Source organism: Xiphophorus couchianus, chromosome 2 (assembly GCF_001444195.1).
Source record: "Xiphophorus couchianus chromosome 2, X_couchianus-1.0, whole genome shotgun sequence".
Lineage (NCBI taxonomy): Eukaryota > Metazoa > Chordata > Actinopteri > Cyprinodontiformes > Poeciliidae > Xiphophorus > Xiphophorus couchianus.
In genome coordinates, this window is record NC_040229.1 from 9,490,114 (window position 1) to 9,503,438 (window position 13,325).

General features: G+C 39.2%; 1 protein-coding gene across 2 annotated transcripts; it reads left to right on the top strand.

Annotated features, from left to right (window-relative positions):
- The first annotated feature begins 1,231 nt into the window (after positions 1-1,231).
- tph2 (tryptophan hydroxylase 2 (tryptophan 5-monooxygenase)) lies at positions 1,232-11,812 on the top strand. Of its 2 annotated transcripts, none has more exons than XM_028026330.1 (11): positions 1,232-2,849; positions 4,967-5,101; positions 5,446-5,629; positions 5,711-5,811; positions 5,936-6,003; positions 6,731-6,927; positions 8,489-8,624; positions 9,426-9,552; positions 9,982-10,077; positions 10,271-10,404; positions 11,648-11,812. In XM_028026330.1, the coding sequence occupies exons 1-11, from the start codon at positions 2,676-2,678 to the stop codon at positions 11,682-11,684; spliced, it is 1,389 nt and encodes a 462-aa protein (XP_027882131.1). In that variant the 5' UTR covers positions 1,232-2,675; the 3' UTR covers positions 11,685-11,812. The 2 variants fall into 2 exon arrangements, with proteins under 2 accessions (XP_027882131.1, XP_027882121.1); XM_028026320.1 differs by having other exon boundaries at positions 2,593-2,849; positions 10,797-11,812.
- The last annotated feature ends 1,513 nt before the right edge of the window (positions 11,813-13,325 follow it).

Below are 13,325 nucleotides of genomic sequence, written 5' to 3' on the forward strand. Positions count from 1 at the left end.
AGGATCTTATTGATTCATGATAATGTCCGGGGTTTTGTCGTTTTTCGGGGGACCAACAATCATCCTTAAAATCTTCCCTCTCGGAGCTGCTGCCTGGTGGCCGGTTCAGAGCGAACGGCGGGGAAGAGCGCTGCAGGTGTATTTATACAGGTGAGCGGATAGATTCAAGACGGCGGGCGGCTGCTCATTAGATGATTAATGCAAGTGTAGCTTTACAAACAAACCGGAAAATTTATTTCATATCATCCCGGTCTCAACAAATATGTGGCGGAGCACGTCTTGGCGGCACATAGCTGGCAGGTGTTTCTGTGTGCGACGAACGAAGGAGTCAAATCCCGTCGCTAACACGAACACAAAGCTTTAAATGTCTGGGCAAGACGAGAGTTCATCTATTAAACTGACTGGAGATGAATACATCAAAAGCTGGAGTATAGACATTCCTTCATTAGCGTATTTGTGAGCCTGCCTCTTTATTATTGAATTGAATATAACTTCAGATTCTTGTATAACTTTTCTTCAGGTTAACTTAGAAAGTGAGCTATTATTGCTGTGAGTTAATTTTCTAAACTACAGAAAAGTTGTTAGGGAAGCTCAAATATGAAAAATTGGACTGATGAAATGCGATAGTTCTACTGCTATGTGAGATACCAATGTTTTAATTTATATTTGTTATATCAAATTACCCGATTAATCGTAAGAATAAACAATAGATTACTCTATTACTAAAATATTCATTTACAACAGCCCTAGTCAACACATCTAAAGCTGCTATTTTGTTTGACATGCATGTTTTACAGCTTTTTTTTTTTAACTTTTAATTGATATTCACTCTACAGCGCAGTGCTTTAAACATTTGCAAATCAAACAAAGTCTTAAATATTGTCGTTTTTAAACTAGACTATATATATCCAGTATTAAAATACTTTAAATTAAAGACATAGAAGTGTCATCCAATAATTCTCAACACCCTGTTCACTTTCACAGTTGATTAGCTATAATAAAATATTAATTGTTATTAAGTCTATCAACAGTGTTTGCATCCCTAGTTGTGGCCTGTTTTTTCCATTCAGGCCCTGGTTGACTCTAAAATGTCACATTTGTCGAAGCCTCCTTTAAATGTCAGCTGAGCAACTTTCATGGCGCTGATGGACGTCTCTTCCTCTTCCTGGTCTGATACGAGCCATTTGAAGGTGGAGGAGACGTCCGTCGGTATCACCTGCCATCTGCTCATAAAGCTGCTCAGAACCAGAACAAAGCTGCTCGGCTTTCATTTCCTGTTCTGCAGGAAATTGGGAAAGAGGCGGCCGATAGCTGCTGCTGCTTATCAGCTGCTTCCTCTCTGCTTCATGAAGAGACGGAGCGTCAGTCAGAGCTTCACCTGCGCTCCTCATCCTCGCTGTAACGGAGGTCCGACTTGACATTTAGACAACAGCAAAGCCTTCAGTTCTGAGAAAATAGAGGTTTATTAAAGCAGACAAACGGGGATAAAAATGCAGCCTGGAAATATAAACAAGTCAGTAGCTGCGTTTCCATCGACTGTAAAATTACTAAAATAAATGAGCTTATAGCAACTACACCAATTTTGAAGAGTAATTCAAGATTTTGATAGAAAGTTTCTGCACTAGGATCAGGTGTTTTTAACAGCTGGATCAAAATTAGTGTATTTTGCAAAAGTGCAATGTGATCAATAACCGGATGTTACTACTGGTGGAAAAGACAGACAACGGCAGGAAGTAGGTGATTGATGGCGTGATGTTTTTTTTTTTTTTTTACAAATGTATTCATGTGTGATTTTAATTGGATTCTTATTTAATGGAAACAGCCATTGCGAAATGTGTTTTTTTGACATTAATGTAAATATGCATTGCAACCATTACTCTATTACAATTTGAGTACCTCTCTGTAATACTAAGATAAATATCAGTGATATTTACTGTAGTACTTGCTGCCAAACTAGCAAAATTAGCTTAGCTAATGTAGCTTTTATCTACAAGCTAAGAGGGACATAGCCTACGTGTTTATCTGCCAGTCACCAGAACCTTGTTATTCATGTGAAGAGTTCCTTTACAAATCAATTAAAACATTGATTTTATGCGTCCTTGAAACTCCTCTATGATGTATTCACTCTTCATGTTCACCAGCTAGTGAACTATATCTACTTAGATTGAGATCAGAGGCAGCTTGTCCACTTCATCTGACACGTTTTCCTTTTTCGTCTCTTTTGGGTCAATTCCTACAGCAGCCATTTTGTTTATGTATTTTTCTTTCGCACATTGGTTAAGGTGTCCATTCTTTTTTCATTTCGTTGGTCTCGAATCCATGGGTCTTGCCTTCTACGATAACACAGATCACATCCGCTTCAGACTTGTGGGAACTATGCATTGTTTGTATTCTTGATTCAGATATTCTGAAGCCCCGCCCCTCCAGGTATTTTGTACTCACATTCTAACTTTTCTCCTCCCATGAGATCTTCTCTCCCTTCTGCAGCAGTTTGGGTCTATCCATGCTGTGGACACACCCCCTCCATCAGTGGGCGGAGCTTCTCTCTCTCTTCCCCCCCTCCTATGGGAGTATTTAGGTGAAAGCGAGGCGGTTGTGGTCCTCAGCATCAGCAGCAGCTGCATCATCCGGACGGCAGGCTGGAGCCCTGGTACTCGTACACCCACTGGTTCCCCATGGCTTCGGCCCATGTGATGAAGGACGGCGGGCCGGAGCCGATACCGCGCATGCAGCCCGCCATGATGATGTTCTCCAGCAAGTACTGGTCCAGGAGGGGGATGTCTCTGGACTCGGCCATGTTCGACCAGCACAACCACCACCATCAGCAGAGGCACACCGGGGGACAGATGGTGAGAGCCTGGACTCTTCCTCCTCCTCTTCATCCCTCTCTCCTCTCTGGATCTGTTTTCAGGTGGTACAGCTCAGTTTTGTCAGTGCAGAACTTCAGTCTGGGTCAGGATTCTTCACCTGGGAAGAGGAAAACCCTCCTGTTTGTCTCTATTAGCTGCTTCAAACTTATTATTACTGGTTCAAAACTGCTTAATGGACAGAAAAGTCAGGGAATTTTTAAAATATATTTTATTTACATTTATTCTACAAATATTTTTTAAAATTTTCTTTTATAAAAAGCAATTTAGGTAAATTTTGGTGGGCAATCAAATTGGAGAAGAAACTCTGAACTTAGTTGCAGGGTTACAGCAGATGAAATGACATGGATCAGATTTTATTAGTTTTTTCATATTTAGGAAGGAAATGAACAGAAACATTTTTTAAAATCCTCACCGTATTGAGTCATATATCCAGAAATGTTCCATTTATCTAAAGTTCAGCTCTTCATTGTTGGAATGTTGACCAGTATGGAGGATGTCTCCTGCCAAAATGTTTGAAATAAATATATATATAAAAAGAAAAGACAACACAATGGGAAAAAAAATTCAGAAAGCTATAAGTAGTTGAGAAATAAAGAAGAAAACAAATGGAGAAAATCCAACGAGAAAATATCAAACAAATGCATGGTGGGAAAAAAAACACCTTAAAGCACATGTGATTAATAAAATAATGGCAATAAAAAATATTAAATATAGAAGATGAAAAATTAGGGAAAAAATTTAATAAAAAGGAAAACTAATAAAACTGAAAATTACATAGTAGTGCTGTCACAATAATACTACTGAAAATAATTTGTCACACTATAATCAAATTAGTTGGGAGAATTTTCATTTTTAATTTTTTGGATGCAATATTTGGGACTTTACCTATTCAAGCCATTTATTTCTATATTTATTGCCAATTTTGGCAAGATCAGTCCTCCATACCCCTTGTGTTATTCCTGAAAATCATTAATCTGCCTCTTGGATCCAATTTATCTGGGATCCAGTTCCTGTTGATGACTGGTTTAAATTCTTTGAAACCAAGATGAAAAGCAGACATTATCATTTTCTGTCAGACCTTCTGAGAAGTGTTCATCAGGTCTGCAGAATCTGAGCTTTGTGTTTCAGTAATCCCTCTGCTCTGACTGTAAGGCTCAGATTCTGGACTCATGATGTTGTCCTTCTGACTAGAAGTTCTTAAAATATTCCTTTAAGCTTCCCATTCAGAACCTGCAGCCTGATTGATTATTGGTTATTTCATTCCTTACCTGAATGTGTCTGAAACAGGATGAACAGAAAGGTGGATCTCGTGCTGCACCTGATGGTTTGCACGTCGTCCTCTGTGTCTGTCAGCATCTCCATGTTTAATTCAGGAAACAACAGCTGCAGCTCGTCTGTTTGAACAGTCGCGTCAGATAAGAGCAGCAGGTTCCGGTTATTTCACTCCGGGTCGGAACCTCCAGGGTTCATCGGTTTGTCTGTGTAGGGAAAAACCAGCAGAAGCCAATCAGGTTTTGAGCTATTTTGAGATGTTCTTCTGTTTCATTTCATCCTGATTGATCTTATCGATTAACTAATAAGCGGCCATTTTCTTAAAACTAGAGTATTCTCTTGGATGAAGAGTGTCGACCATCTCTCCATAAAATAAAGGACTAACATTTTCATAATATGCTGTATTAAAATCTATATATTATGAAACTTAAGGAGCTTGTCAAGTGTTTATATTGCACAACAGAACCATATAAAGTGCATTTTCCATCGAACACCGGACTTTGTTTGGACCATTTTTTTTCCTCGCTCTGGTATGGTCACGCCGCCATCTTGTTTCTTCTTCTTCTTTTACGTCTTAATAGCAGGTTTCTGTATCAACGGCTCTGCTTCAAGATGACCAACGGCGCCCTCTGTTGGATGGCAGCCAAACTACGACACTTAAACAAAAACGTTTAAGTGGACGTTCTTAATAGATTTGAACTAATTTTAATTTAATAAACCTTTAATTGACATTACAGTTAAAAAATGCAACAACTAATGTAACTGAGTAAATGTCCTCTGATCTAATTTGTTGTTTTTGTTTTGTTCTTCATCACCATCATCAGTCCAGACGGACATCTTTCTGTCCAATCAACGAGAAGCCCGATGGCGAAAACGCAGAGGATTCTGGGAAAACAGCGGTGGTGTTTTCTCTGAAAAACGAGGTCGGCTATCTGGTCAAAGCGCTCAGACTCTTCCAGGTCAGAACCAGAACCATATTCAGGACCAAAACTACAGTAAGGCTCTGGTCCACAAGCAAGTTTAGGAAACTAGACCAAAAATATTTTGTAAAATTTTGTATCTTTGCAGTGCATAACATGGAAAATATGTCTCCCCATAAGTGAAGTAATCTGCTAGCAGAACTAGTACTTTTTAATCAACATTCAGGAATTATTGACTTAGAAGCTCCTATATTTTGCTGAACAGTTACCTGTAAGTTGGTTTTGTCTTATTTCAAGTACCAAGATATTTGCACTAGAAACTAGAATGGTGTTAATCCAGATGTTGGCAGTATTTGTATCCAACCTCCATCCTCTTCTTCTAGGAGAGACGGGTCAACCTGAACCACATCGAGTCCCGGATGTCGAAGCGGGTTCCTAACGAGGTGGAGATCTTTGCCGACTGCAAATGCAGCAAGAAAGAGTTTAACGAGCTTCTGCAGCACCTCAAAGATCACGTCAACATAATCTCCTTCAACACGCCTGCGCATGTTTGGTCAGCTGAGGCAGGTAGGGATACAACACGGACACAAGACATTCATGGGTTGGAAAATGTTTGAAAGTGTTAAGTTAATTTTGGTGTTTTCCCAGATGAAGAGGACGTTCCCTGGTTTCCCATGAAAATCTCAGAGTTGGATCAGTGTTCACACAGAGTGTTGATGTACGGGTCGGAGTTGGATGCAGATCATCCTGTGAGTTTATAAGTGTGTGACGCTCGTGTATCTAAAGCATCATTTAATGGCTTTCTGATGAGTCAGGTGCTCATGCAGAAAGCCAAACTGAGGAAGTTCCTGTCTTTGTTCCGCCTTCGTTTAGGGGTTTAAGGATAACGTTTATCGTCAGCGCAGGAAGTACTTTGTGGAGGTGGCCATGAACTACAAATTGTAAGTTACAATTTGTAGGTCTGATTTCCTCAGTCCTGATTTCTTTATGTCTTTCTATTTATCCAGGTGGACTTTATCAGCAATATTCACATATTTTTTCTGCAAATCTGGCACATTTTTTCTGTTTAGGAAATAAAAATAAAGCATTATGTATCTGTATCAACGCATGTTAAAGACCAGTTTTGGATAGAACCTTAACTCCCACCTTAGGGATGCAAACAATTAATCAACTTATGATTAATTGTCAATTAATAGTTTATTAAATTGATGACGGCGTATTAGGGCAATTGTTGATAGAAAAAAAGGAAGGACATTTTTAACTGTTGCAGTTTGGCCGCCATACAGCAGAGGGCGCCACTGGTCATCTTTAAGCGGAGTTGTTGGCGATACAAAAGCAAAGATGGCAGCGACAAACCAGAACGGGAAAGAGAAATAGTTCAGAGTTCGGTGTGGGGTGCAAAACACATTTTATGCGGCTCTGTGTTGAAATATAAACACTAAACAAGTTCCATAAGTTTCACAATGGTTTTAATGTTTTCTTTTTTAATCCAGCATGTTATGAACATTTTAGTCCTTTATATTATGGAAAGACAGTCGATTGTCTTCATACAAGAGAAAACTGAGGTTTTTAAGAAAGTGGCGGCTTATCAATTAACCGTTAGTCGATCGATAAGATCAATTTGCATCCTTATCCCACATGTTTTTACCCTGAACCGTCCTTCGGCAGTGGGCAGCCCATCCCTCGGATCAAGTACACCTCCGAGGAGGTGAAGACGTGGGGCGTCGTGTTCCGAGAGCTGACCAAGCTGTACCCGACCCACGCATGCAGCGAGTACCTGAAGAACCTGCCGCTGCTCACCAAACACTGCGGCTACCGGGAGGATAACATCCCCCAGCTGGAGGACGTCTCCCGTTTTCTCAGAGGTGGGCCCCTGTGTGTACAGTAACTGTTTTTATTAGCGATGCTCCGATCAGGTTTTTTGCTGCCGATTCCGATCACCCATGAGGGCCGATCATCTGGATTGGCTGTTAATTTTTTGCTTGAGGTATAAATGTTATTATGTGAAATGGAAAAATGATCAGGCAACATATTCACCCAATTTAGACATAAAACATGCAAAATACTTGCAGGCAAAATACAGCAGCTACAGAACCAGAATCTTACTCCGCCAGCTCGGTGACTTAAATTATTTATCAGGTTATTTGTTTAGCTTTCTTATCGTGCTGCTAATCTGGGTGATCGTCGGTAGTTGCGCTCCGTTTTACCTGCTACCTGATCGCTCCAGATGTTCTTTTTTTCCTGCAGTGAACCTCGATGTAGCCGAACTCCGTCAAGTGCTTGTTTTTTAAATGCCGTATTAGATTTGTTGTATTGACGTGCTGCAGCCTCGAAGTATTCCTCATTCACTCTCAGAGCGTTAAAGTTCTTCACCACATTACTTAGGATTTGTTGCTGCGTGCTGTGTGAAGGACAGAGGAGATGAGCTGCACACACATGCTGCGAAGTGACATGCAGGTGATCAGTTTTGGTGATCAACAACACGAGACAGTGATCGGCGATCATCGATCATACACTTTTTCACGGAAATTGCCCGATTAGGATCGGTGGCCGATCGATCGGCACACCTCTGTATAAATCTGTAATTAATTTATTAAAATGCTCATTTAAAATTAAATGACAAAATACCTCTGCATTTTACCTAATATATTATAAAATATGCAGAGCTTTAATGAAGTACTTGGCTGTCTTAGAAAAACAGGTCAGGAAAAAGTTAAATTAAGAAAAAAAATAGCGAGGGAGAGGGAAGTAGCTCAGTTTTGCTAGCTTGACTATGACAACCTTAACATGTAGATGTGGTGTGGAATTCTGTGGTTCAGTTCGGTTAAAAATAAAGAAGGTGATTTAAACACCAACTCTGACAGATCATCAGCAGAGCATCAGTTTAAATTAGCTAATCAACCACCACTGTTAGCATAGCTAATAGCAGCGATCACTTATTAATGCTCCCACAATAAACATCAAGCCTAAAAACATGAAACATGTAACAGACTGAATGTTCTGGTCTTTGTGTGGGAATATTATTATTATTAATATTATTTAAAAAAAATATATATAATAACATTGTTACTACATTTTCAAGAACATTATTTTTGTTTGTATGGATTTCATTGCTATGACACACAGAGTCATACAGTTACGCAAAAAAGATGTAATAATAGTGATTCTAGTCACTTATTATTGCCATGATGGTACTGTAAAATATTGTTATAAAACTGTAACACCCATGCGGCAGAAACTGCTGATAATGCTTGAAAGGAGAGAAGTAGGAGAAAAAAAAAAAGAGTTCAAAAAGTCAGCAGCATAACTTCAGTGATGAGAGTTTGTGAAGTTTATCATAACGTAAAGTTTTAAGCAAATGAGACAGAAGAATATTGTTGTTCCATCATCAGGAGGTGCAGTGACATCACTTCCGGTGTGTTTCAGAGCGTTCTGGCTTCACGGTGCGACCTGTGGCCGGTTACCTTTCACCCAGAGACTTCCTGGCTGGTTTGGCCTACAGAGTGTTTAACTGCACTCAGTACATTCGCCACAGCACCGACCCCCTCTACACACCAGAACCGTGAGTCCAAACCCGTAATCTGCTGCTCTGTGATCTCATTTAACTCACAGTCACATCATTTCTCTGATTTTTCATTAATCTATTTCCTTCATAGATTTCACATACCCAGTTTCTTGTTGTGGTTTTTCCTACCAAACGGTTTCTAGTTGTTTCTGTAAAACTGGTTCAATGTCAGGATCAAGTCTTTGCAGGCCCAGAGAGAATAACTTCATTGATTTAAAAAAATCAACATTTAGGACTGTCGCAGTAATCAATAAATCTCATAACAAATTAAAATGAGCTCAATAATTTCCATTTGCATGATTTTCTTTCTACTAATAACAGGATGACGAAAGTCTTCAGTTTGGTTCTCTGGTCTCAACTAGCCCTTTTATTGAAGGACAATTTTGTTTATAGAAAGTTTATAATTCATTTTATTTGTTTCTGTTGTTTTGTTTATTTATTTTGGATATTTAAAATGTTCATTTGTATTTAATGTTAGATCTTAGAGAATGCATTCCTGCATTTTCATGCCATTACCATTGTATTATTTGAAAATGGTCTCAAATCAACAATATTATTGTGTATCGCAAGAATTTATTGTCTGACTGGCCTAGCAACACTTAAACCCCTGAACTGGTTTCACTTTAATCAACCTAATTTCAAACCAATCCAATGAAATCCCTGAGTTTCAACATGAATAAAAATTCAGATTATTTAATTTTGAATAATAATAATTACATTTAGAGGCAGCCTAGAACATCTGGTTCTCCAGAACATCTGCTGGTCCAAACGGTGACGACCGGCTGTTTGTGTTCTCAGAGACACGTGTCATGAGCTGCTGGGTCACGTTCCCCTGCTGGCCGACCCAAAGTTCGCCCAGTTCTCCCAGGAGATCGGACTGGCCTCTCTGGGAGCGACGGATGAGGACGTCCAGAAACTGGCCACGGTGAGTGGGATCCGGTGGGCTGGTAGACCCACCCGTCCCATGAAGACTATTTAACGTAAACTAAAGAAAACCTCAGGATTACTTTAGGTAATGTCATATGGACATTTGGGCGACTTACCTGAGGTGAAACTTTCTATAAAGCTTCTTTGTGTATTTGTTCACACAGTTAATTTCTGATCAACGGTTCGATGATGACGATGGTTCAGTTTCAGTTTATTTCTTTAGTTCTGACTCTTCATATAAATCCAGTCAAAAACATCTGGGTGAACACCTTCACATCTTACCTGTACACTTTGCTCTGATTGGCTGTGTGCCGTCATGTGACTCAGTGGCTCAGCATAGGTCACCACTGACTAACCGCAGTTACACTGCGCTGAGGGTGGCGCTGCTCTCCAAAACACTGACTGACTGCTGCTGTTTCTGCTTCAGTGTTATTTCTTCACCATTGAGTTTGGACTCTGCAAACAGGACGGTCAGCTCAGAGCTTATGGAGCGGGATTACTGTCATCCATCGGAGAGCTCAGGGTGGGGCACACACACACACACACACACACACATTGTAAACAGGTTTAGGACTGTGACTTTGTACTGCAGGAAACTGAATCCATTTCATAATTTGTGGAGTTCCTCTGGGTTTTGTTCTTGGATCTTTTCTTTTATATTAAATAAATAGGAACTTATTAATAGTAAGATAATTGATCAGTCTGTTTTTTCCCAGCATGCTCTGTCTGATAAAGCCTGTGTGAAGATGTTTGACCCAAAGACGACCTGCAACCAGGAGTGTCTAATCACCACCTTCCAGGATGTTTATTTTGTCTCTGAGAGCTTCGAGGAAGCCAAGGAGAAGATGAGGTGAACAACAAAACACAAACAAGTAGAAAACACACCAATGAAAACGCTAGAGGAGTTGAGCATGAAATAACACTGAAAAAAACATAAAATCTTAACATGAGAAAAATGTTTTGTTATAAGTGAAATAATCTGCCAGTGGAATGATTACTATTTTTTTAAATCAATATTAAGGGATTATTAACAAAAAACAAGCTCCTATATCTCGCTGAAAAGTTACTTATAAGTTAGTTTTATCTTATTTCAAGTGAACTATCACATTTGCACTAAAAATTAGACAAAAAATAGTTGGTAATATTTTATGTTTTTGCAGTGTACGCTATGAGACACAACTAAAACTTCTAGTTTTAAGAGCGATAATATTCTGGATTTGTGTGCGTTTTTTTATCCTGCAGAGAATTTGCCAAATCCATAAAGAGGCCGTTCTCCGTGTACTACAACCCGTATACGCAGAGCGTGGATCTGCTAAAAGACACGCGCAGCATCGAGAACGTGGTGCAGGACCTGCGCAGCGACCTCACCACTGTCTGCGACGCCCTCGGCAAGATGAACACCTACCTGGGGATCTAAGGCCGAAGCAAATTCACTGCAAAAAAAAAATTACCAAGTATTTTTTATCTGGTTTCTAGTTTAAATATCTTGGTTCACTTGAAATAAGGCAAAATGAACTTATAAGTTACTTTTCACAAGATGTAGAAGTTTGTATTTATGGTGCACTGATAAATTAGCCCAGATTTCCTTAATTTTAGTAGATCAGTGATCTTGTCAACCTCAGCAAAGACCTAAAAATCAGCCGCTGTCCTCTTCTGCTCTGCAGTGAGAGGTTTGACTGGCAGACCGGCCCATCAGGTCATGTCTGCAGTTAATAATAATCAACCCACTGTTGCCAATTCAACGACTTCTTGCTACATTTAGCAACATTTCAGACAAAATTCATTGTCGGCCAAACTTGGAATCGGAAGGTCAGGATTTTTAAAGATCGGTAATCGGCGATATGCCAGAAAACTGCTATCAGTGCACCCCTATCTGTATTACATAAATAATTCCTTAATATTGTCACAATTTATGACGAGACATTTTTCCATGTTATAAGTGAAATAGTCCGCCAGTGGATCTAGGTTCAAAACAAGTTTATTTATCTTCCTTAAAAGTTACTTCTAAGTTCATTTTGTCTTATTTCAAATGCATCAAGATGTTCAACCTGAAACTTGATAAAAATATTTAGTAAAATCTTGTGTTTTTGCAGTGCAGGAGTTCTGACCGGTCCAATCAATTGGTTCTGACTTCAGTCTCAGATTATCAAGCTGCTTCAAGTGTCTGATTTCATCCAGTTAATGTTTGCTCTGCTCATGTCAAATGTCTCCTGTAACTGAGTCCAAACTGTCAGAATAAAGTGACGAATCCCCAGGAAGTTGGTCTTTCTTTAACCGATCATCAGTAAAGAGATCAATAAGTTTGGAAGCATACCTCATAAATCCTCAACGCTCCGACTACTGTGGATCAGTTCTGGTTTCTAGGAAACACATCAGGACTTTCTTTCCTACACCATCGGCTGAACTTTTCCTGCAACTAATTGTAGGCTTTCTTTCATACGATGGGAGTATTAGGAAAAAAATTAAATAAAATTATGAGAATTAACTTCTGTCTAACATAAAGAGTATTTCTGGATCAGTTTATTTTCTGTGTGCATGCTCTATATTCCCTAACTCTTCATTCAGGAAAGCTTGGAGAAATGCGGACTCGATCAGGGACTTTCATCAGACCTGAACCATTGGTTTCATGACGGCTGTGTGGGAGACGGAGCAGAACCGTTTCAGGATAAAAACACAAACTGGACATTTTAAAAACAGACTCGGGTTTATTGCTGTGAGAAACGCATGTTGTTGTGACGGCAGTGTTAAAGCTGGTAGTAAAAACGTAAACAAAGACTCATTTAAGATCCGGAGCCTGAAATTCACTCCTTACAGTGTTTGTGTTTAACTCTGGGGGATATTACAAGCATGACATAAAGTATATTCAGCTTTTTGTCTCTCTTTACCATCGTAATTGTCATGTTATCTAAATATTTAACTAAAATTACAAACTAAACTGAATATTTAGTAGTTAAATAATTAGTGGGGTAAACTAAATATTTAGTTTAACCACTAAATATTGGTAAACTCTCAATATTTAGTAGTTTAGGTGGTAAATATTGTTTGCTAAATATTAGTTTGTAAACTAAATATTTAGTTATTTAAATTAGCTTGCTAATTAAATATGTAACTTGCTTATGAAATATCAAATCAGCTGGATTTTGTCAAAGTTTCTGAGAGGAATCTGATGTGATCAGCTTCACGTCTAAATGAGTGTGAACGGGCAGAACGTGGCGTTGGATCTGCAGGTCCAGACATATGAATGTTCCTGAAGGACCCGATCGATCCATTGATCTGATTATCAACCTTTACCGTAATCCAGCTATCTGATCGAATTCTCCTAGAAAACCTCAGTGGAAGTCCAGGGATTGTCTGGTTCTGGACTCAGAATAAATCTCAGTTCAGACCGTCCATTAAAGGGGCAGTATTAGGTTTTTTCCAGGCACATGGTGCCATTTTATAGAATAATCAACTACGTTACCTTCAGTTATTATAAAAAATTATATATTAACCCTTTGACAACATTTTAATACATTTTTATCTGGATTGCAGTGATAAGCTGCTCATTCAGTGAGCTCAGCTCATGCACAGTTTCACCAGGTGTTTGCTAATTGCTGCTGGCTAGTCTGAAGGAGCCGCAGTGGAGGGCAAGAGCTTGGAAGCTTACATTGAAAAAAGAAAACAGGTGATCCAACTTAAGAATTATTTTTTTTTACAAGTAATCAAATTAAGTTTTGGGTGTGGAGATGAGGAGGTGTAGTAGGATGGCGGAAGAGGAGTAAGACGTGCCTC

Bases quoted from the DNA above. Each gene is read 5' to 3' on its own strand.
- tph2 (XM_028026320.1), top strand. From the start codon at position 2,676: ATGGCTTCGGCCCATGTGATGAAGGACGGCGGGCCGGAGCCGATACCG. The intron at 8,625-9,425 runs GTGAGTCCAAAC...TTGTGTTCTCAG, and splicing joins CCCCTCTACACACCAGAACC to AGACACGTGTCATGAGCTGC. The intron at 10,405-10,796 runs GTGAACAACAAA...TTTATCCTGCAG, and splicing joins GAAGCCAAGGAGAAGATGAG to AGAATTTGCCAAATCCATAA.